The sequence below is a fragment of the Apostichopus japonicus genome, chromosome 8 (assembly GCF_037975245.1).
Source record: "Apostichopus japonicus isolate 1M-3 chromosome 8, ASM3797524v1, whole genome shotgun sequence".
Classification (NCBI taxonomy): Eukaryota; Metazoa; Echinodermata; class Holothuroidea; order Aspidochirotida; family Stichopodidae; genus Apostichopus; species Apostichopus japonicus.
In genome coordinates this window covers 22,606,887-22,632,543 of record NC_092568.1, presented here as the reverse complement: position 1 = coordinate 22,632,543, position 25,657 = coordinate 22,606,887, and the positions used below count along the sequence as shown (strand labels likewise).

The 25,657-nt window shown below is 35.3% G+C and overlaps 2 protein-coding genes and 1 long non-coding RNA gene across 4 annotated transcripts in view; 2 read left to right on the top strand and 1 right to left on the bottom strand.

Moving 5' to 3' along the window:
- The first annotated feature begins 1,073 nt into the window (after positions 1-1,073).
- LOC139971091 (zinc transporter ZIP9-like) lies at positions 1,074-18,203 on the top strand. 2 transcript variants are annotated; one of them, XM_071977283.1, is made up of 8 exons: positions 1,074-1,384; positions 3,936-4,015; positions 5,083-5,191; positions 5,805-5,957; positions 9,272-9,343; positions 10,457-10,542; positions 11,208-11,342; positions 12,689-18,203. In XM_071977283.1, exons 3-8 carry the CDS (start codon positions 5,095-5,097, stop codon positions 12,923-12,925), a joined length of 780 nt encoding a protein of 259 aa, XP_071833384.1. In that variant the 5' UTR covers positions 1,074-1,384; positions 3,936-4,015; positions 5,083-5,094; the 3' UTR covers positions 12,926-18,203. The 2 variants fall into 2 exon arrangements, with proteins under 2 accessions (XP_071833384.1, XP_071833383.1); XM_071977282.1 differs by lacking the exon at positions 3,936-4,015 and having other exon boundaries at positions 1,077-1,384.
- Positions 17,491-22,068, bottom strand: LOC139971093 (uncharacterized). The gene is made up of 2 exons (XR_011794316.1): positions 21,608-22,068; positions 17,491-18,786 (listed from the first exon to the last, which is right to left on the bottom strand). It is a non-coding gene; the product is annotated as an uncharacterized lncRNA (long non-coding RNA).
- The window catches only part of LOC139971089 (polypeptide N-acetylgalactosaminyltransferase 2-like), a 141,500-nt gene continuing 135,000 nt past the window's right edge, over positions 19,158-25,657 (top strand). Inside the window, exon 1 of the mRNA XM_071977278.1 lies at positions 19,158-19,481. Coding sequence (XP_071833379.1) covers positions 19,383-19,481 — 99 coding nt within the window. The 5' untranslated portion in view covers positions 19,158-19,382. The remainder of the gene's footprint in view (positions 19,482-25,657) is intronic.

Below are 25,657 nucleotides of genomic sequence, written 5' to 3'. Positions count from 1 at the left end.
CAGTAAATTTCATATACTCACATTTCAAATTTATTACAACACTAGTATATACAGCGTAGACTGATATAAGTTTATACAATTTGTGAAAACAGTCAAGTTAAATTTTATTAATTTTTGTACTTCATTTGAAATTAGAAAGTACAGTAGATTACTTGCAGATTGCACCTGTTGGTGCTCTGAGTATGAACGTAAGCCTACAAAAGTTAGGTTAGCATAGACGACATATATTCGTACATCTATTTTCATGAACTTTAAGCGCATAACAAACCGTGTATTCTCAAACTATAAGTGATAAAGTATTATTAATATTAAGTCAATAGTCAATTCACCGATAGTCATTGTCAGTTGTCACTCAAAATCTCTCAAACTGGCTCTCCCTGATATTCGTAAGCTTTTTCCTGTACAAAGTAAAGGCTTCATAATTGACGCACCTTCGTAATTGACGCACATTCAAATATTACTAGCAACGATACAGCAGGCAACCTAAACTTTTTGCAGCAAAGCAGAGCTACATATTTCATAAGTTTGAATCAATTTCAGCTAGGTGCTGATCAATTTGTGTCTTTTAAAGCTTTTAACACTCCCCCAGTTTTTTTTGGGGGGGGTGTTAAAATCTTGCTCTCTAAAAATAACCAATATTACTTCAGCATTATCCCACTACTCTCTGGGACCTGACCTGTCTGAGCTAAGGGGCTCAGAGCATAGCAAACAGCATTCAGAGTCAGTTGATGTATACTTACACAAAAGTTACAGTTAGCTTATCGAGGAATGTGTCAATTTAGGGGTATGAATTAGAACTTGACACGGCAGGCATTTTGTGGTCAAATTCTGCTCAATTGTAGGTTGCATAAGCACAGAACAATAGCTATTTTGAGATCATTACATTTCTGAGGAACCACTCGTATGAAAAACACATACAGTTGAGTTTGGATTGGATTTGGATTTTTCCTTGCTGGACAGAGTCAATTATGAGCCCACCATGCTACATGTGCCCCTTTTTTTTTGTTATATATGGCGTTCGATATTCAACAACTTTGTTATGTTGGCATCGCATGTAGGTAGACTATTGAATACAGATGCATGTTAGTATGCTAAGGCTCTATACAAAACGTTGTCATCTGGTTGTACGTGGAGGCCGAGATAAGAAATACACTGCGCAAAGTGGGCATATTTGTATTGCAAAATAATAACATTAATTCAGTGTATAACGTTTCTCACAGACTGCCTGACATTCTGCGACGTTTGAACACGTTTCAACTGTCGATCGGTTCATTAAGAAGAGCTTAAAATGGAGGAAACGTGGGGTGTTGTTTTAGTTTCCTTGGCTATGTTAGTAGGCTGCTATGTCGCTGGATCCATACCTCTTTCGATTTCTCTTTCCGAGGTAACGTCAATGTTGTATGTATTCAGCTGGTTAGGTAGGACTAACAAAGTCTATGTTTGAAATGAAAGGGATCAATTAAAATTAATAGGGTATAGGCTAGACTGACTTAACTGGTAGAAGTAAGAACAGTAAGCTAGTCCCAGGATCAAGATGTAATACTAACACTAGTAATACTATAGTAAGACTACTAAGAGTAAAGCCTAACTTAGGCTATGTTGACTCAATTACTGGTATTAGTGGTAAAAGAAAGTAAAGCAGATTCATAAGAAGTGGATATTACTGGCATAAGCAATGATGGAAGCTGTGTGAATTATGGGTACTAATTTAGAATCTGTACCATCCGACTATTTCTGTTAATCCATATCCCGCTTACTCTCTCTCTCCCACATTCATGTAATCACTCCCTATCTCCACCTAACCGGATTATACAGTTGTTATTCTGCCGATTCGAAGTAAGCTTTCCCATTCATATGGTACGGATTCTAAAGTTAGGCCGAATTATGTTATGAAGTTTGAATGATGTACACAGGTATTTAATTTAGAATGTTTTGTTCATTTCTCATTTTTGTTCTTGCACCAATCTCATATTTGTGTGTGCAGAATTTTCTTGGTCTATGGGTGGGGGGGGGGGGTGAGGGGAGGAGGTTGGCAGGTCTGTGTACCATAGCGGAAACAAAAAGCAAAAAAGTTAAACAGTTTTAAGTAAAGTCAGAGCTATTTAATAGTTATTGATTAAGTAAAGATGTTGCGTCTTGCTCAGTTAACCGGCAGTCAGATAATTATTTCGCCAAGTTATTTGCCAGACTGTTGGTTGCATAGTTATTACACTTATTAGTCGTAGTCACTTAAGTGCTTACTTTAAAAAAATTTCCGATGAAGTTGTTATGATGCATTCTAACTTGTAAACATGAACTAACCGATACCTAACTCTAGAATGGGTTATGATGTAGGCCTCGGCTTATTTATAATAATCCATCCCTTCATCATCATCATGCAAGTTTTTGCCAAAAGTTTTTGGCGCATTCGCAAAGATCAAATGAATGAAAACAAATATTCAAACAAAACCATTGGTATAAATATTGTATCATCAGAGCAATTCAACCAAACTATTTAATCGCACACATGCACAAGCAAATATCTTGTCCTCAGTATATAGGCTAACAATAATAGGAATGTTGAGAAACAATGAGGCCAACACAGTGGACAAATTGGCTGGACTCAGGACTCAGGCTGGACTCAGACTGGTACAGTCATTGATTCATCTGAAGGGAAGCAATCATGGATTCGAGGGTATTTGCTGAATGTGTCCTTCAAATGGTTCACTCTGCTACAAAAAGTTTATTCTCCAAAGTTATTACATACAGTAGTGGTGCTTAACTTCTAGTGCCTAAGATACTAAATGTTCATCACTTTCTAGCCAGAATGTACAGTTATTAATGGAATGGTCAGTACCATGCTGTGCATGCTACGGTAATGTTTCGGTTTGTTCTGTACACAAACACAGGATGTTTTTTGTTTGAATTGTTTGAAAACTTTATCATCATAATTATGTGATCATTTACATTACAATAGTACCAAAAAAAGGTTGTTTCGACCGTCAAGATTGATCAGTATAATGAGGACTTAAATAAGAATGGCACTCTAAATTTAACCCATCAGCAGGTAAAGAAGCAATAGTGCAATGACTATTTAATTGATCTTTGGGAAAATAAGAATTTCATTATTTCTGATTTATACGATCTTAGAGATACAGCAGCAATTGCACTGTTCATCCTGAAATCCCTCTGAGCTTCCAATCCATGTATTTGACAATGACAAATTTGAACTTATAGTATAAATTTGGCTTGTAAATATGGATCTACATAAGCCACCTTTTTGTCTGTTTAATAGTCCTTAATAAATACAGTTTGTCAAAAACTTATTGTCTTGCAGATACTTTACTGATGTGAAACAATAGTTTGTCAGAGCTATTGAATGCCATTATCCAACATTTGGTCATTTACATACATGTGTTTATAAACCACTGCATTATGAACAGTTCAAACACTGTGTGCTATTTTGCCCTACTAGATCGCACTGATGTATGCATGATACATGGTAATGAATAATTAACTTCCTTTAGTCTTGATGCACCTCACAGCTCACTGACTCCTATTGGGTGAATAAGCAAGAAATATCAAGCCATGCAACCCACAACCAGTTAATTAGCCATAACATATATTGAAACCATTAAACATATCAGTCCTCATTAAGTGTTACATGTTACATAGTGCTTGAGACGGTCGACCAGCAGAATTCTGCCAGCCTACTGTACTTTAGGGTTAGGATAAATGTGATGTAGGCCTGTGTGAAACTAATAAAATATTTAACATTTAGACTACGGTAGACCGTGTAGCTTTGTAAGTTAAATAGATTCAAGAATCATGTCATTTTGAGCCATGTAATATACATGAAAGTGTAAAAACCCATCAATCAAACTGTAAGGGATAAACTTGCAATTAGCGAGTACTTAACAATAAGGGTCAAAACAGTATTTTTTTTTGTCTCACAGATATAGTGTGTAATGGTTAAGTTTTCATTGGCAAACCCTTGAAGATTTTGCATAATTCAAGCATTCCTATTGTGATTGAGGTAAGCTAAAGTAGTAGCAAAAGTGTCCAAGTATGTTATCTGTACTTTAGTAACTGTGAATGGTACTAACTATGGCAAAAATGAAGTAAACTATAAATAATCATGAAACCATGTACAGTATACTATCTAGGCATTAGTGTGTTCATACATTATAAAAGCAAAACTGTGAGTTGATCACTTAGATGGTACTTTGTTTTCTGTCTTTTACATCTTTCACTAGCATACATGTATTTTATACTTACTCTGAGTAAAAGACTAGTGTGGTACCTACGATCATTATTATTTACATCGTTCCTGCTTACCTGTCTCCCCACAACATGTAGAGCCGGTCATAGGTAATATTCAGGTTATATGCACAGTGCTAAAAGGTTGTGGGGAGACAGGTAAGCTGGTCACTCGTAAATATCCAAACCAGTAAGTTTTGGACTTTTCACAATCAAAGACAGATCTCGATGGATTCCAGCCACACCCTCCCCTTCCTACAAATAGCTAAATATACTCATATGACTTGATCAATGAACAGTTCAATGAACATGATAAGAAATCTAAGCATTAAGCATTATATTGTGAACATGTAAATTGAAGCCTCAAAAAGAATAAAACTAAATCTGGTTTTTGTTTATTTAACCCTTATGTCGCCAATAGGATGATCTGGTATTTCCAGTGAATGTGGTTTGACTTTTAGCTCATATGCAAGAAAAAAAAATGGAATTTTAAATGTTAATATATATTTTTGGGGGTAAATATGTGTATGGATCAGTTATGATACAGCTGTTTACAGATGGAAACCTACACCTGAGAGATGCATCTCATTTACTAACTAAATTATATTAAATGCTATATGGAGCACTTTCATCGGAGGGAAGGATAGAGACTAGAGTGATATACTGTACAATAAGGTTTTGAAGGAAGAAACCAAATCTTTTGAAATATACTGAATTACTGCTATTACAGCTGGTAATGGTCAGATACCATTCACTCAGTACTCATCACTACTGATTATGTACATGTTGCGTGAAATGTCAAATTGTGATCTTAATTATGAAATTCTTAATTTCTCATTGAAGGGTAAAACACGGATGATAACTGTTCTTGGAGCTGGTCTTCTGGTCGGGACGGCATTGGCAGTGATCATTCCTGAGGGGATACATTCATTGTTTGCTGAAATAAAAGAGGGTAAGTTCTGACTAGAAATTTATTGAATGTTAAACTTGACAAAAACATGTGGTGGAAAAAGATGAGATCGGCGATTATGTGGTTTTGACACTTTGGTAGAGAAGTTACCTGCAAGGATACTTTTGGCGTACCATTTAATAACTAATGATTAGAAAAATGGATCAAAACGATTCCTCTATGAATTGGGCAGTTAAGCAAAAGAATGAAACAGAATGGGAGCCTACCTGTAGTGTATGTTGAAGTAGTTTTAATGTCGCAGATCATTGCAGAAATCGATGCCTGTCACGACAGCCAAAAGTAAGTTTTGACAGTTTCCCTACAATCATATATTTAAGATATGGTACTTGTTTTTTTCACAGTGAATTAACCTTTTGGAAAATCGGGGCATAAGATTTTGTTTTTTATGACGACTTGAAAAGCACAGGCGGCCACAAAAAAAACAAAAACAAAATTATTTGTGTATTTAAGTTACTTGACATCGTTCCAAAATACCGTCTCTTTTATGAAGGTTTGGATTACAATCTTTGGATTACCATCTTTGGATTACCAATTAATTTCTTTTTTTAAACAATGTGAAGATGAAAAACTTCTGCTGCTCCTTCTCCTTAATCAGAACATGAAGAGACACACGAAGACGGTCATCACCACAGTTCAGTAGAGGAAGCTCATCATCTGATTGGAGTTGCCTTAGTTCTTGGCTTTGTCTTTATGCTTCTGGTAGACCAGTGCAGTGGTGGAGGCTCACACAGTCATGGTACAACTACAGGTATGTTATATGGCAGACTCATCATACGAGTACAACATCATTGAGTACATTGAGTACCATGTAAGAATTCATCTTGGAACAAAGAGGGAATACAAATACAAGGGCTCTAAAAACTACTACGTAATATTGCACCAGTAAATTTAAGCTAGATTAACAAAGGGCCCCAAACAGGACACACGATGAAGAGTGCAGACTTACAACAAGTCTGTTTTACAGTGCGACATGTTGATGGGTACTCTACGACATTGATTCCCCCAAATATCATTCATTCTATATGAGTGGGTTTTGGACCAGACTGACTTCCAAGAGGTACTGTGTATGTATGTATGTATTTTAGATCCTCCTGCAAGCAGGAACTCGCGAAGAAGCCTCATTGGCTTATCAAAGCGGCAAGCTGACCGAAGTCAGTCTCTTAGATTCATATTTAACGTCCATGATGATGAATTGTCAATTGTCAACAACTCTGTAACCGGACGACATACATTAATCTTGGATTGGCTGGAAATCGGGACCTTTTGACTGAAAGGCACCGGCGTTAACCACTGAGCTAACACTCCTAAATATACTGAGGTATACTGAGAGCATCTTTTGCAAGTTTCACATTTTAACATTACATTTTTTTTGTAGTAAAACTTTTTTACATAATAGAAAAACTATCATGCTAATTCAGTAGATTGGGGCAAAGAAAGAAAAATGGAGCAAATTTGATGAGATAGACAGAGCCGTCAAGGTATTAACTGCAATTGCTGGGATGATTTCTGTTTCTACCAAAATTATCAAGTGTAACAACTTAACAATTTGTCCCCGATTGCCTGACTGTATTGCAAATCATTTTTTGCCAACTTACTCAATACCTTCTAAGTAACTAGAGAACAAAATACTTGACTTTTAACCTACATATTCAGACTGCCATTTTGAGCCCTTACGGAAGACTTATAGGTTGGGTAAAATGTTTGAGTATATATATAGGACTGTATCCAATTACTGCCTGGCTCCTCTTATGATAATTTATAGCTTGGACATTGCTGTGAATATAATCTGATCAGATCGTAGGATAAATATGTGGGTTACATTTGTGTGCAGTTGACTAGGTAAACAATTAACATTTCCAGCAGTAGTTCAGTCACATTTTACTTAACGTTAGTAGCAATGTTTGCTGAGATGGCTAGTTGTCTAAGTACATGTAATGAGTTTAATAAACTATTTGTGCGATCACTTGGACCTTTCAAAGACACATGGCTTATTGCTTTATCTTGCAAGATAAAATACATGATTATGTAACTCAGATAATTGGTATAGTATGGTATACTGTAAAGGACAGTCACCATCAGAAAGTATAAACTGCTCCCATCTAACGAGAATGATGACTCCTTTTGCGACTTGAGAAGGTACCTTTGAGCAGGCTTGGGGCGATTACATCTGAATGTAATCGATTACGATTACGATTACTTGAGAATGTATGATTACGATTATGATTACGATTACAGTCTAAAGTTGAAGTAATCGATTACGATTACATTGTAATGTAATCGTGATTACAATCACGATTACATTATGGTTACTTGCACAATCCTCTGCATATCTGTTTAATATAACTCTCTGCCGGGAAATAGGGCAATGAAATAGGACAAAGGAAGGGCATTTACAGTATATACGGACAAAATTGTGAAAGTATATCTACAATTCCTACCAGGCATTACACATTTATGCCTTAACACGTTTAAGATGTGTAACCCATAAGTCCAGTAAAAAATACAATTTAAACAGACAAAGAGTAAACAGACAAATACTAAAGTAAAACAAATGAAGATTTCATGCAACACTATATTTTGTAAACTAATAATTTCTGCATAGCAGCAAAACTAAAAACTCTTTTACATTATAACACCAAAATAAAACTAAACAGCTTTGAAATGGGGCATCCCACAGTACATGGGATATGGAAGGCCAAAGTAAAAGTAAATTATTTTCATCAAAAAGTGGTCAACTCTGGTAAAGCAAATTCTGATCCACCAAAATACTTAATTTGCAGTGATTTTTTTCAGCAACAAGGTTAATTACATTAATTAAAGAGGTGTAAATGGTGCAAAGTTGGATGGGTTATTGGACAATGGAATGTAGGCAAATTTCTGAATAACTTTTTCCCCACAACATGAGATGAGTACAATTAACGTTTCACTAATGAACATTGAAATGTCCCGTCCGTGATGTTTTCACAAGAATTTTTATGCTAGCTGCCAATGCGTTTTACAGTATTTCTGTACAAGCATTACAGTATGCTATAACAAACTGCATAGCAAAAAGCACATAGCCTGTAGAATTAATTAAACAGTGAACTTAGAGAAGGACGAATCAAGAATCATTTACTTTAATTTTAGATCTAAAAATATGGCTTTTCCCAATAATTCAGGTGATAAAAAATCCTTGAATATGGCGATCAAATCCCCAGTACTTCTTAGTATAAGTTTATTGTGCTAGAGAATTCTAGAAGCAGGAACACTTCTTTGGTAAGAATTAGTTTTAATCATTTCTACTAATTTTGCCCTTCTCATTCAAATTTCACTGTAATCATAAATGTAATACGATTACGATTACTTTGCCCTTGTAATCGTAATCGATTACGATTACTTTGAAATTTTCACAAAAGTAATCGATTACGATTACGATTACTTCAAAAATTGTAATCGATTGTAATCGATTACGATTACTGATTACGATTACCCCAAGCCTGCCTTTGAGAAAGTCTGTTGAGATGGTCTTTACCAAAGCATAGGTGTCTGGTTTTATAATCAACCTCATGAATTTGTCTTTGTAGTCATGCTCAGGGGTGTTTGGAAATCTAATACAGATACTGGTGCAAGACTAAGTACTCGTACTCTTTTGTAGATCTTTGTACTCATATTGGTGCTCATACCAAGTGGAAGCTTACTTGTACTTGTTCTCATACTTGTGTACTCCTACTCAAACTGCAAGTCTGCTTCGAGATATGATTAACCCTAAGAAAGAAGATGTGCATCTAAGCTATTGGTTATGTCGACACATTGGAGAGTATGACCATTGAAAGAATAGTTCAAAGGTTTTCATATTAATGATAGATGATTCGAAAATAGAGACCAACACTCCAACAAAGCATATACATATCTGATGTACAGGTTGAGAGGAATTGAATTATCCTTTTAAACTGATACAGTATAAATATTGTTAACCAACGTGGTGATAAGTTAGGTACACAGTAACGTGACGTTTACTTGTACGGACTCTTTGAACATATCATTGGACTTTTTATTTCTCTTTTCTTTCTTTCTTTCTTTCAGATAATGAAAGTCAACAGAGGACCAGTTCAAATAAAATAACAGCTACTATAGGTTTAGTTGTTCACGCTGCTGGTGAGGCTCTTTAAACATGCTTAAGTTGTTTTTTAATGAAATACTCATGCTATGATTAGCAGTTTTGATAAGTTGTCTTGCTTCTGCCAGTCTTCTGATGACAAATACAATAGGATATTCCAACACTTCTGATGCTTTTAGGGATTGAAGTTGATTATGCCGACTTGTGAGTAAACAGTCAGGATTGTTGGGGATTACCAAGGACTATGTATTGCTATTCCAGTCTTCAAAATATAAAACCATTGGAAACATGTGAAAACAGTTGCAAAATACCGTGTTGATGAGTCCCTGTTATCTAGAACAAACTGCTAGTAACACTGCAGTTCAATCGCCCAGATTTCAATTTTCAGATGTATAAAACTTTATGAGAATTGTCACTATGCTTCTTTCATCCTTCTTGTGCAACTATCTGTAAGGTGATGAGATGCTTAGTTTCAACATTGACTGTTGAGAAAAATTGTTAATGTGGGACGGAATTATGGAGTGAAACTCTTAGTTAGAAGACAAAGAATTGGTTAGATGAATTGACCAAGCATACATTCGCATGATAACACTAGCTCCCATGATGGGGAAAGTAACTTCCATTGTATTCAATATCTCTGTGAAGCAAGTTATGCCTGGTTAGTATTTGAAGGGAAGGGTAGGAATGGGAATGGAAGTTGGGATGTATACAGGCGTTTGTTTTTCTATCTGACCGAGGACTTGAACAAAAGAATTCCAGGTCCTCGGTTGTGATTTCTAAAGAATCACCACGTCCTCGGAAGAATTCTATTGTATGGGGTATTGTTAAGGTTAGGGTACGTGGATTTGAACAATGGAAAATACAATGGGGTCCTCGGTTGGAATGTAATACAAACATGTATGTGTATACAGGTGTGTACAGGTTTTGTGAGTGTGTCTGTGACTCTAAACTTGTAGACATCACACCTGAAGAAAAGCAGCATAAAACAGATCTCATACTGTAAAGAGGGAGGTCATAGTTTGTTAGTGATCAACTGAGGATAAAATGTGAAATCCCCTTATTAACTGCTAATCTTCTGCTTCTGTTGGCTTTATGTTGCTTGACAAAGTTGCTCATTTTAAGAGCCTACTTATATTTATTTTATTTTCCAGCTGATGGGATTGCTATGGGAGCTGCAGCATCTGGATCCCGTGCAGATGTCCAGTTTATTGTTTTTGCTGCAATTATGTTACATAAGGTAAAAGGCTGTGCAGAAAACTTTTGCAAAGGCAACAAAATCGCAAAAAAAAAAAGGGAAGACTATGCAGGTCTTACTGTGCAGACAAGTGGAGACAATCTCTTTTTGCCTACACTACAGAAAATAATAATAAGATAAGCTATGGGAATTCCATGCCATGCCTTGATTTTGGTTTTTTCTAATCTTCTGATTTCTGTATTTCTATCACTGGAATGTATTAACATGTAACCAACTCTATATTGTTTTGGAAACATTTAAAAGTAAAAGATCAAAATAGAAATCAAACTGCGGGTGTACGTCACTATATAGCAGTCGTGCAAAACATACAGAGAACTTAACAGCACCTTCCTTTGAAAGCATTCTTTAAACTTAAAGTCCAGAATTGGTTGCAAGTACACATCTGCCAAGTACAAAGCAACAAACTTAACAGAAGATACTGAAACAGGGTTGTATCCTATTATTTCCATCTCTACATGTAATGTTATGGAGATGACATACTTTTCATTTTCATTTTTCTGCAAGAATGGTTCCAAAAATGGTTCCCATCACATTGTAGAATTACTTAGTCGTAGTTTTCCGCATCATCAGGCAATAACTTTCTCCATGTGTATTCGTACGTGAACATTTTTGTACAATTAACGTCTCCTGTTTTTTTCCCTCTGCAGGCGCCAGCAGCTTTTGGCTTGGTCACATTTTTAATGCACGAGAATTACCAGCGGCACAAAATCCGTAAACATCTTTTGGCTTTTTCAGTGTCAGCTCCCATAGCAACAGTAGTAACTTATTTTGGCCTTAGTCATGTAAGTGATTTCCTTTGATCCAGCGATTCCTTTTCAGCGGTATGAAATGACGTTAAGTAACCATGATATCGCTGGATAATAATAATAATAATAATATAAACTTCTTATAAAGCGCTTTCCATGAAATCTCAAAGCGCTGTACAGCATAAAATGTTAAAGCTTAAAATAATAATAAACATGCACAATAGCATAAAGAGAGGTAAGATAATAAAAAACATAAAAGAAAAAATGACTAAGTATTTAAAAAAAAAAATTGACTCGACACTTGAACGGTATCTCAAAATATCTTTTGTACAATCGTGTGGGTTTTTTGTGTTGATATTGTATATGGATTTTGACAATGTTTTTCTAGTAAAAATAGAACAGGATATTGTGTGGACAGTCTGGATTTTCACAAAATGTTATCTCTTTAGTACCGTAGTGTAGGATATGATTATGTGTTTACAATGCATGGTTTGTCACAGTGTTATTTTAGTACAATAATGCAGGAAATTGCTTGGGCAGACTATACTTTTTCACAACATTTATTTTTAGTACGGCAATGCAGAAAAGTTTAGTCATCAAATCTATGGTCATCATAAAATTTACAGGTACCATAATTCAGGATACTGTGTGGTTATATTCCATGTGTTTTCTAGGTCTTACGTAGTTCAATTATGTAGGATACTGCATGACACTGTTTATTAAGCGTGGTGGCCCATTGGCTAAGGCGTCATCGGACTGGTGATCCAAGGATCGCTGGTTCGATTCCTGCCTAGTTCATTATGCTGTGACTTTGGGCAAGATGCTTTATCTCAATTTACCTCTCTACACCCCGGGGTTAAATGAGTCCCAGCGAGGTAACTTGTCTTTTTTTGCGCCGTATATACCTGCTGCCGTCTAGAGGGATTGTCTCTGAGACAGGTTATCATTGACCTATAATATATATATTGTAATATAATGTCTGTAGAGCGCTTTAAGACCTATCGCTGGTGTAAAGCGCTACATAAATCGAATATTATTATGATTAATATTATTATTAACAGCCTGTCTTATATCAAAGGTTTATCTGATACAATTTTTTTTTTACTGTGACACTCAACCAAAAGAGTTTGAAATTGAGATATTAGTGCCAAATGACCACATTGATGAAACAGTCAGTTTTGTCATAACATTGTGTATTTTGACTTTTATTGGTGATTCATATCATAGTTGACCGTAACCACTCACCATAGCTTGTTACATTTAATAATGTCTTTGTAAATAAAAAAATTAGGGTTAGCTAGTATGGAAATAATATGTGAAGTTTTACTCAATCGGAATGGAACTAAAACTTGTCCTTTTCCTTTTTTTCTCTTCTATTTCAGGCCAGCAAACAAGCCTTGTCATCAATAAATGCCACTGGTATTTCTATGTTGTTTTCTGCCGGAACATTCCTTTATGTAGCGACAGTACACGTTCTTCCAGAGATCGTAAGTCACCATCATTCCTCTGACTCAGACTCTGAGAGCGAAAATAGGACTGGCTTTACAAAATGCGAACTTCTAGCCATCATCTGTGGTTGTCTAGCACCGTTGGTATTAGCATTTGGTCACCAACATTAGTCAGTCAGAGATTTAAAGGTGGAAAGTGGACACATTGCCGCAAAACACAAATCTGCGAAGAGAGAAGAAAATATTGGCGTGACTTTGAGAAAGGACGCCTGCAAAGTGTCAAACAAGTGGTACTTCTAGAGTGGCATTGATGTGCAAGGATGGCAAGGTAATTCTTTCGTTGATCGTCAAAGAGAGCCGGATTTCGTACCCCAGGATTGTCATTTGCCAGAAAGACAATGTGGAAATGGGACTAAGGGTTTTCACAGAGAGAATTTAAATAAAAGGTGGTGATATGGTCAAATTTCGCTGTTACAGAAATAAGAGATTAAATATACGTATCAGCATTTTGAACCGATACACTGCAAGAGCTTCGAGCAAGGTATTTTCGATGAGCATTATGAGTGCCTATGTGTGAGAAATAGTTCAAGGAATAGTTAGGAATAAGGTCATCAAACATCTCCCATGGATTAGGTATTGATGTAAATTGTATACAGTGACAGGATTTTGGTGGCAGGTATATTTGTTTAAAGAATTTTCTTTGTTTTTTTGTTGTTCATTTCAACTTGAATTTTTATTACAATTAGTTGCCTGAGCTGGTGAATTTTGTGGTATTGGGTTTAATACTGGATCAGCCTTATTTTCGTTTCTCTTGCAATGTAGGCAAGAAGTACCTAAACCCTAGTGGCTTTAAACTAATTCCAGCGAGAAATTGGTGCATTGTTGTACCTTTTTCTCCACACTACAGATAGTTTGTAAATTACATGAAATTTTGGCTACCTGTCTGGTCACTTCTGTAATGATTACTGTCTGTAAAGAGTTTGGAAGACGTGTATTGTTACGTTGACCTGGCTTTGAGTTCCCAAGATCTGTGGTGATGTTACAGTGTTATATCTGTAACCACTTACGTTGTACCAATGGCAATAAAACCTAAGCTGCTAACATTTCTATCAGCTAACAAACACACTTCAGCTATGCCTTTCTATTTTAACTTTTAAGCACCCACTTTTAGATGCAGTACGTGCATGGACGTTGCTGAATATTGACGATTGATTAGTCCAGTTTGTAGCGTTTTTGGCAAATTTTCAGTCAGCCCTCGTTGAATCAGTTAATTGACAGATGCAATTTAATCATAGTTAAACATCATAAATCTGTTTTTCTTTTAATGAGAATGTTTGCAGTGTTGGCATCACAAAATAGTGGCATTTCAACGTTACAAACACATCAACTGCGACCTCTTCTGTTAGTAGGGGTTCTCAATAGGGGACCCATGACCAAAATCTGGCCTGTGAAAGAATTTCAGTTCAGCCAGTCACCCCAAAAATAAAATGGACTCTTGAATGTTGCACTAATTGGGTATGTGAACCCTTAAGACCTTAGGCTTGAGCATTCTACCCTGCGAATTGCTCAATCTAGGTATGCTGAGATTTTTTAATCAGTCTGACCCTTTCTCCAACCAACATTTTTCTGAGAGCCTCATAGAAAGTTAATAAACTGACCATCCCTGTACTAAAGTACATCGGGGGTTATTTTATGTCAAAGATTGTTTAGTGTCAGTATATGGCAATATGCTCATAAGCATGGAGGTGTCAAGAATTGGAACATATTTTTATACCAAAGATGTAAAAATACTTTCAAAATGAAGGTAATCATGCTTATTGTTTGATTACTTGAATGTTTGTCTATTTCTTTCAGATATAAATGAAAATGCATCAAGAAGAGTAAAATTTAAGAAGAGTAAATATCAATGAAAGCACAAAGTTTTAGATTCTTTCTTTTTACTTTGCCAAAAATGAAAAAGAAAATGAAAAAATATATGGATTTTTAGTGTAACATGGCTTGTTTTGCATAAGGCTACAAATTTTGTTACACAACTCAAAATGCTTAATATGATTAATTTGCTTTGTTTTCATTCCACTGATGTACATTAGCTGCAAGCATTGATCATAATCACATCTTTTCAATTTGACAGGTGATCATAATAGTTATTAATATTATTTTGGTTTGTTTATTGCTTTATTAAAAGTTTTCTGTTTTTGGTGAAAAAAAACTTGCACAATGATGATCTGTTTGATAGGGAAGGAGAATATGTTTTTTCTTCTCTTTTATTGGTTGATTTGCAAATTTTTAATTAGTATGTTCCTGGTTGCTGTTAAGTGGTACAGAATACCAAATTAGGAATTAAACACTGCTGTTATTAAAAGGCAATATATATCTCAAAGGAGATACACTAATTGTGTCATTCGTTGATATATTTGCAATCACAATACAATTTGTTTGTGTGTGAATCAGACAGATTATGATATTTAATAAATGCTGAGCCAGATATTTATAAGAGCCAATTTAAAGCTGTTATTAATGTCTTTAGGTAATTTGTCAAAAGTAGGATGCTGAGGTGGGCCACAGCATCCTGCAGCCAGGCTGTGTAGAATGCATCTTTTCTGTTGTGCAGTTTCCCCACAAATAGGCACTGCTGGTCTGGCTGAGATAATATCTATTGTTTGATATGACTCAGCTTAGCTTGGTGTGAATCAGACAAATTATGATATTCACAAAAACCAGTCAGATATTTGTTAGAACCAATTAATATCTGTTATTAATCACTCTATAAAGAGCTCTCTTTAAGTTATGGCATGCTAAGTGATGTCATCCTGTGATAATTGTCATCGAGTTTGTGCACAAAGTTTATAGCTGCCATAAAAATATTGTGAAGTACCTAGCGGTCTTCCTGTAAGTTGCTTCGGTATCACAACAATTAAAAGCTGTGACATGATTTTTTATCCGATTACTCATATTTTGCAAGGTGGTGGTCAGGCTTTGATATTTGGTAATCAGAAACTACAAAAAAAAATATTTTAAATTCTGGTGCATTTTTTTCTTCAGATCTTCCATTTTTACTGGTGACAACAGCCCTATGGGAGGGAGAATTTCTTGAAAATTACTTGCCAAACATTAAGAAAACAAATAGGAAAGACATTTTCCATTTTCAGAAATTTTATTTAATGCAGTTAAAGCAGCTGGTTGATATTGGTAACTTCTCGGATTATACAATATAATGTGAAAACAGCATGGTTTGTTAGTTTGTTTCAGTAGTAGTATCGTAACCTTGGTTCCCTCTAAGTCTGAAAACAGAAAAGTGAGGGATCGTAATAAGATAAAGGAAATATCTCTTTTCTGGGTCTTCAATGTTTCCTAGAATATTTGAGTTTGTTCTGGAAGAGCGATGTAAAATTCTCATTTGAACACTTCTTTTTGAAATATGTTCATGACTAACCATAAGAAGCATCTCTTGCAGCAAAATGACAATTTTGATTTCAGAGCATCCAGTTAAGAATGGTATATAACTTTTCACCGTAGCCCCTATGCAAATAAACAGAGGCATTCAGATCGTATGCCAACTATAGGTAGCCTAACATCAAGTCCTCATTAGGTTGTTTGCTACATAGTAAACTCTTGGCATATATTTTGGCTTGAAAATGCCTTGAATTTCATTTTGCTTAAAAGCATGGTAACATCTATGCAACAATCTGTTATACAGGTAGCAGAAGAACTTTTCAAATTGTTTACTTTCATCGAATATCCAACAGACATGACAATGCAGATCTGAATAAATTTAGGTAGTCACAAAAATGCAACCAGCTGCTTTTTAGAATGTACAGATTCATTTAATTATTTCTTACTAATTGATCCTCACATTTGATTGTTTTATCTTCTTGTCTCATTGATATTATTTTAGATGCACCAAGAGGCTGACTGTGTTAGCTTCCACTTTGAGTTAATTTTGAGTTTTTAAAAGATTTTAGAAGATGAAGATGGAAAGTTTTAACAAATCAATGGCATGGACAGTTTGTAGCTTTAATAGACAACCAGATCCATATCTGCTGTGGTAGAGGGAACTAAAATGGTCTGTTTGTAGCTCTAATATACAACCAGATCCATCTCGGCTGTGGTAGAGGGAACTAACATGGTCTATTTGTAGCTCTGATAGACAACCATATCCATCTCGGCTGTGGCATGGTCAGTTTGTAGCTTTAATATACAACCAGATCCATCTCTGCTGTAGTAAAGGGAACTAACATGGTCAGTTTGTAGCATTAATATACAACCAGATCCATCTTTGCTGTGGTAGAGGGGTGTGGAGGATATTCTGGTTAGAAGGGATGTAGGTTGTTGGAGGTACAACTGTTTCTTGAAGTTCGGTAGTACAGTATACAATAGCTAGCCTTTCTATGCTATTTTTAGGAGTATTTTGGACAAAGGCTAGCCAAATTTGGTGGGAGTGGAAGGGATGTGAATCATGACTTTGCCATAATGCATGAAGATGGCTAAGGACTCTCATCCTACGTAGGAGAATGGGATGTGAAAGGAAATGATCAGAATAATGTTTGTTCCCTGCACCCTTCTGTTTGTTCCTCACTTTGAAAACCTGTGTCGTGTGTGATCGGGACTTCTACAGTAGCTAGCCTCACAATGTATTAGTACTGTTGACATTGAGTGCTTTGCATCTATATGCCTATATGTTGTACTGAAGTTATATCAAAACCTGGCTGGGGCTGTTGGCAGGTGAGGTGAGGGTGTTGCAAGTCGATGTAGTACTTTACTTACTTGCCTCATCTGAAAGATCCTCTTGTTGGGAACAAGAGTTGCATATCAAATTAACTGAATAATGATCACGTTAATGTAACAGTATTGCAAGTGCCTCTCATATCAGAAAAGTTTTATTTATAACTCCATATGAGATTGAAATGATTTATATTACTCAATCAATCAATCAATGAATTAATCAGTGGATGAATATCCCTCATCCCATTCACAAACAAACATACCTGCACTGGGTTCCATGCCTTCAGAGAGTAGGACTGTTTTGACTTTGACAAAAGGGTTTTGGAGTGAGTCTAATTTTCTCTCTTTAGTAGGAAATGTGGCAAATTGACTGCTTTGAATGTTTCTGTAAGAACTGAGCTACTACATTGTGACATCCTTCAGGGTTTGAGAAAGTGATTTACTCCAATCTGTTATTTGTAGGGCGACAGTCGGTGGTCCTCAACTGGTAATGTCTCTCACTGCCAGTAACAAAGACAAATAAACTGGTTTTCATTCATGATGACATGTCACAGTGTTGAAAGCCATCTGTGGCTTCCTTACATTGGAACGGTGTGACAAAGTTGTCAATGCATCATATTCACTGATATGTTCTCTTACTATTGTCATACATTTTAATTAATCTCTTCCACCAAAAAAAATTGGGTTATATTTAATAGAGAAATTAATACAATTTTTGAATATTTCATACCATACTGAGTTTTTCTATATTTTTTACTGTTACAAAGTTATTTAAATTAAAGGGAAGTTGAATACAGTATCAAGAAACACATTGATATTCAGGGCTGGACTGGAATGAAAATGATACTTTCCCATATTTTGCTGAAAAACTGACTTTTTTTGGCAAAAAGAGACTTAAAGATGAGAAAACCAAGGAATGATGTGCAACTTTCTATGTAATATTTGCACATTTGTTATGGTAAATTGTAACAAAATAATTCACAGGTTAGATCTAGTTTTGTTGAATTATCCTTTTGTGAGATTCTGCTCACTGGAAGAGAATTTATTTCTTTTGGATGTATATTCAATGGTATATGACAGGTTACTGTATACAACACACAATCTGATGAATCAACTTAGCAGTCAAAGAATGGGTATTCCTGCAGGCTGCAACCTTGCCTCAAAGGGAATCTCCTTCGATTTTCAGTAGATATTCTTGTAGTTCAATATCAGTCTTGCTGCTACACCCTTTCTGATGTACCCATCTCTCACAGTCTTTTGTACAATATGGAAGACTCAGTGCAGATCAATGTTATAGTCCAGTACATCTCCTTCAGGTGGGGAATTGAATAATACAAAAAGACAGGAACAAAAAGATGGAAACAGATACAAACAGAACGACTAAACAGTTGGAAAAGTAAAATATAATTGGCTTCAACTGGAGACTGCCAAAGACATGACACCACCCTTCCCAATGGCAAAACTGCTATGCAAGAGCCCACCCCAATTAATTACTTTGTCACCACAAGTCGTTCTTATTTCACAAACATTCTAGCCACAGGGGTTGCTAATCTTGGGGAATGATCAAAGTTTTAAAAACAAGTCTTTTAAACTTCTGAAACATTTGTTTGAATAGTGCGCCCCCATTCCGTACCAATCCATTTCGATGACTAGCATTGCAGCGTTACTTCCTATACGACGTACATACGTGCAATGAACTTGTCATCAGCTGTTATGTACGTATGTTTCCAAACTATCAACAGCAGTGGGTTGTCGTCGCGGATCTGATCACTCTCGTATCCAAGTTTTCAAATGGTCACCTCGTTTCTATGGCTCATTTTGCATCAGTTCACCATGTGACAATAGCTTAGCCTGGACTAATACTTTAACATATTCCAGTAAATATCTTCGGATTTTGCCGGTCACGATGCGACGCAAGTCTCGTTTAATCTTACTTTTGGTCGCAGGTGTCTGGGTTTGTGTCTTTCTCTACGTCCATAACTCCACAGTGACGAACGATGGTGGAGTAAGTATTGCACACGCTTGTTCAATAACATGTACTTTCAATGTCAGTACGGGTACCAACTAACCAATTAGTACAAGTAACAGTTGAGCCTAATATAGACATAGCCTACGTATCTTTATGACGGGTAACATTCATAGTCACGGAGGTAATTAGTAGTTGTTGAGATTTAAACTATGTACAAGTTTGGCCATATCGTTCAGTCACAGGCCCTTTCCCTGATGTCATCCAAACTTACTGCGGGTTTGCAATATGGCTAGCATAGTTGGCTATACCGCAGTATACCAAAACCATTTAGCTAGCAAGGTGTACACATGATAATTTAAGACTTCACTATGCTCAGGCTTCAAAGGGGCTCAAAGCCTACTGCCATCATTTTTGGAGTGTTGACTTTCCTACAAAAGTACCACAAACTGTGAATAGTTGAAAACTATACCGGAAATAGTTAATTTTTGTCAAAATCCTTACATGATGATTATCTTTTGCCTTCATATAATTAAAGTAGTTTTACAATATTGGTCATACTATTTCACATAATACTCACCTTTTTGTTACAGTTAACAAATTTATTTTTCATTGTCAACAAGATATCCTTCATATTCCTAGGAGGTTGTACAATAGTTGTGCTGTAAACTGCAGATCATTTGTGACTACTTCAGTTTCGATCCAAAACTCTTGTGCAGGTGCTCAACCCATTTTTCCATTGAATATTTATCTCTGTAACATCATGCATTCATGCATTGATAATATTATAGTATGTCGCCATTTGATTTATAACTCATATGCCCAGGGCTATGTTTGTCTGACTTTACCAAGAAGTTCAGTTTAATATCATCAACTCCACCAACATTTATAAAAAAATATATATAAAAAAATCAATCAATCTGAAAACTTCAATAACTCAGAGACCAAGTTCTGTCCTTTTCAAAATAAAATGCAGAATTTATCACAAACTTTAAACTCTTCAGGGCTATCAAGTATTAATTGGATTAAAAGCAGTTTGTGAATTTTCCACTTGTATATGCATACATGCTTTATTGAATTCCATTCTGTTCAAATTTATATTTTCATTTGTACACAAAAGTAAATGAAGGTTGTTTGGTATATATTACATTATACATAATGGACAAAAGGAAAGAAACAAAGGTTTTTTGTCAGAACCATGACATAAACAATACAGGGAGAAGAAAAGCCAGTTATTCTAACATTAAAACAAGAAAAAGCAAGAAAAAAAAATACATATATCATGTGAACCACTGTACAGTAGTAATTCACTTAAATTGGTGGATGAATGAAGCACAGTGATAGATATTGCAAGTTTTATTCTGAAGTTTTAAATTAATCATGCAAAGTCTTGTAGAAAACTCTTTAATGTACGCAAAGCATTCACTTAATTGACAAAACACTGAAAACAAAACAAGCCTTATCACACAGTGAAAACTGGTACAGTTTCAGCTACTGTACAATATATTCATGTTTGTTATTAATTTTTGCTTCTTTTAAAATGATAAATTTGAAATATTTCACATGGTGAGACCTGTGAGTGTTTCTCATCAATGATTGACTGTGGCTGCAGAAGGTGAATTGTGCATATAATTGAATCAGTTCTGAGCTCTTCTGCAAGGTTATGGATATTTCATTATGTTAAATACATTTTTTTCATCTTTCTATAGATTCTTAATTTTTAAGTCTGTGGTTTGATTTTTATGTTTTTTGTGTAAATGTGCTTTTGTGATTGAATTTCACCAAAAAGCATGTTTTTTTGCTTGTTTTATTATGAAATGTTATCTTCCAAATTTAGGTGTTCAGTGAGAAGAATGTTTGGGATACAGTACACATCAATCATGTTACCTCTGTATGCTGTACAGTATTACCTGACTCTTGTGTTTCTGTTGTTCTTTTGAAATTTAAATTGTGAATACTGTATGTCACATTTATTGGATTTTCAAAATTAAGTTAATCATGTATGTTACTCACTTTTCAGCACTCATAGCCAAAACAACCTGCTTATAGTAGCTAAGTACAGTAATATGCATGCAGCAGCCAACTATATGGCAAGTTACTGCAAAAGTAAAAAAAGTGCCAGGGTTACATAATGTTCGAATGGAATAGAAACATTCAATACTTACTTGTTACCCATCATGTGGTGAGGTGGTGGAAAGAGCTGGGAAAATGTCAGAGTACTTTGAATAATGCTCAGATGGTTGATTAATTGTGTTTACTAAATTGGTCAACAAACACAAGAAGCTGCCGTAAGCATTGTAGAATGTATTTTTTATCCTTCCTCATACACTTTAACATGTCACCATGATCAACACAGATCATTTATGTACACTAGATGTTAATAATACAGAGTTCTTCAAGCATCATAAATATATGATAATTTACATGATTCAATCTTTCAGAGTACCACTGTACCTTACAAACAGCTGTGCACTGTGATTTCAGCTTGAAAGTGTTTGCTATACATACATGCAACTGGTACAAATAAAGAAACAACACTGAATGTGTTTCAGTAGCTGTTATATAGTACATTAAAGTATGTGAGGTGGTGTCAAGGGAAATGGATTTAAACAAACTATCATTTATAAGTGGGATGGAGGGGTGGGAGGGAGGGGGAGGTGGTTGGGGATGGGGATGGGAGATAGGAAAAAATATTTTATATAAATATTTTATGTACTGTAAGTACTGTATGTCCCTAACAATGAATGACAAATTTCCTATTTATAGTTTGCGAGTGAAGGTGTGGATAATAATTTATTGGATGGTGAAAGATTCAAAATGATTTCATGAAAGCTTAAAAATAGTCAAGCTATGTTTCAATTAATGAACTAAACATTTTTGAATATTGTTGAATTAGTTTAAATCCCACTGTGTCGTTTATTAGTCATCTGAGAAAATTTCTGAGTGACAATCAAACTGATAATTTGATTGTACTGTACTGTATGTACATAAGTTTCATTTGGTGAGAGAACTCTAGATGGGGTGTCGATGAGTTTAGATCAACTTCAACCTTACAGTATTTTAAGTAATTCCCTCGATGGGTTTTGGAGACATATTGTTGGGTATTTGGTGAAACTCAAAAAGCTGCTTTAATATCTAGTTTAAGTACAATCCTTGATCGCTTTTCCAGCAAACCTTTGCACTTCTTCGAAGCTTAAGTCAGTTAAGTACACACTACTGTACACAGGCTATGAAGCATCTCGTCTACAATAGCTCAAAAGTGGTTCACTCAGCTGGTACAATAATTACCTTATAAGTATTAATTACTACTGTAATATGCCGACAGAGCTGATGGTTAAAACATGTTCGGTAATATATGACTGATGTCTTGATATCTACTATCATCAGAGCATAACAATACATGCATGCTTAATACATTCTCAATGTAAAGTAAACCTGCCAGCTGTAATATGTACTGTGCGTGCTGTTCCCCTTTCTATTCCATCATCTCATGATCTCAATTTATGGCTATTACGGGAAAATCTAATTAATGTCCCAAGTTAGCCCTGGACATCTTTGTCAAAAGTTTCACTACCAGCACATCAAGATTTACTTTACTTGCGTGGTAAAACTGTAGTGAGAGTTAAGTTGACTTGAATAAAAAATAAAATATTTATGGAATGGCGTCGTCTTATGGTTATGTTAATTTGCATCTACATGGTTGTAATACATGAATATTCATAAATTTCCATCTTTGTTACTTGATTGTTAATACTGTACAGTTAAAGAGGTTGAATACAGTACTAGAATGGTTGTTTTCATGCTTGTTGCTGCACATGCCAGAAGAATATCTTGTGGATTGTCAGCCTCCCATGGGTGTGTTCTTCTGATAATTTAAATCTATTTCAGTTCATGAATCCAATATTGATTGAGTCATACAATCTATATATTGTGATGATTTGGAATACAGTAGAGCAATTTGCTTAAAAGTTCTATAAATAATAATAGTACAGACAGTATGGCAGATAGTTAACTCAAGTGCCTGATTCCCCAACTCTGTGCACTTGGTGCATGTGAGACATACAGTAAGTAGGCCTACTGTAGATCATCAAGTTTTTATGTTTTTGCTCAACAAGAATGGTAATTGTTTATAAGTGCTGTGAGAATCTTTACATAAGTGATCAAGGTAGTAAACAAAGGATGCAGGATCTTGTAATGTCCACCTTTCCATTGATATGTAGTATTTGTAGCTTGAGTACAAAGTTCTCTGCAAGTGGTTAGTACAAGGTGTTTAATAGTCCAGAGTGGTTACAACAGTAATCGCTGGTTCTTTTACGTCTGTTTCTAATATTTATCTAGATTGATTCTAATCAAAGTTGAACAAACACTGTACAGACGGTAGCGAGCTACTTAACAAAACTGTGGTAATGGATGCATCCATTTAAATTTTATACTACTGTACGTATAATACTGTGGTCCTGCACGCACAGTATTTAATCCTCACAAAGGAGTCTGGTGAGTATGTCATGAAATTCAAACTGTGACGAACAACTTCCACAAACAGCAAATTTAAAAAAAAAAAAAAAAAAAAATCATTTTGGATATATCACAGATTTCATGTTCCTTCCCACACACTACTGATGACATGATCGAATCTAAATATGATATTCATCGAGACACATGTGTCTCAATTTTATATTTTTTTAAATTTATTTATTTATATTTACATTTTTTATGTTTTCATGTAACTTTTAAAATGTTTATTCCTATAGTTAATTCAGATGATAATAATTATAATAATATTGAGGATGAATAAAGCGCAGACTTATCCAACGAAAACGATGCTCAATGTCACATAACAATATTACCCGGTCAACGATAACCTGTCAAATATGGAGACAATCCCTCCACATGGCAGCAGCTAAACAGCGCCCAACTGACAGTACATCTCACAGGTCCCCATATTATACACCTGGGTAAAGAGAGGCAATGGAGATGGAGTGCCCGTGCCCAAGGACACAACAGAATAATCTGGCCAGGACTTGAACATGCAAGCCTTAGATCACAAGTCCACTGCCTTAACCACATGACTAATATATGCTCTCACAGATGAGTATTTAATAAATGCTGAATCTGAAATATTGCAGAGCTTCTTAACATGACATAATGATGGCGTTGTTGTTACTGTCAACATTTTACCTCAAAACTATGTATAGAAAAACAAGGAGAAAGTAAGATGGTTTTAGATCCAAAATGGTGCTATGACATCACAGAGCCAGAGTTTACTTATTTTCTTGTGGGAAGTGTTTTTCTTCACAAATTTCACTCTCATAGTTAGCTAACACTGATGGTTGTTGGGTTTGTGTCTCGGTGTCTCCTTTAAGCTACAGATAATATTACAGGTGTACATTAGTTAAATTCAGTGACTAATTAAAATGCTGTGTTTGGCAATAAAAAAATCAAAGAAATTTATTTTGATACTGTACCTGTAGATGACTATTAGTTTTGGTATAAATTTCTCAAATTCTAATATGCTGGTAAGCATACTTCAGTCATGACATGTGTATAGCCTGTTTGCATGCATGTCCCAAGTAAGGGTACACACACACAGAGGAAAGCGAGGAAGTCACACAGTCATGACCTTTCACTTAGGTTGGTGGGAAGTGTGTAGACTTACCCCAATGAGTGAGTGATTACTGAGAAAATAAAATCAGTGTTCATACACACTTTGTACAGTACATTTATTGTAGTCTGTAAGTATGTTGTTAACTGTGACATGTTAAATCTGACATGTTATATATATAATGTACAGTACATGTTTATAAGATCTTGACATGCTGATAAATCTTTAGTGAAGGTTTATTGTGTATGATTGATGTTCAGTATTTTAGTGAATTGGTTAAGGTTTTTTTGTCTTTTTAATTCATTCATCTCCTGTACAGTATGTAGTTCAAAATTAGGGAACATTTATAACCATGACTGAGGGTGACATTGAATTTCAAACTGAATTGGAATTGACTGATTCAGTAGAATAGTGTGAATGAAGTTGCATTGTAGCAGTGGTTGGCAATATCGAGTTATGAATTGTTATTCATTGTGTTGGTATATAGGATGGGTATCTACTGTATCTAGGGTCATCATTAAATAAACATGTATCCTAGAAGGTTGGTCACAGTTGGATTGATTGGGAAAATATCAACAACATATGTGGAAGTTTCATTCTGTGTAGTAACAGT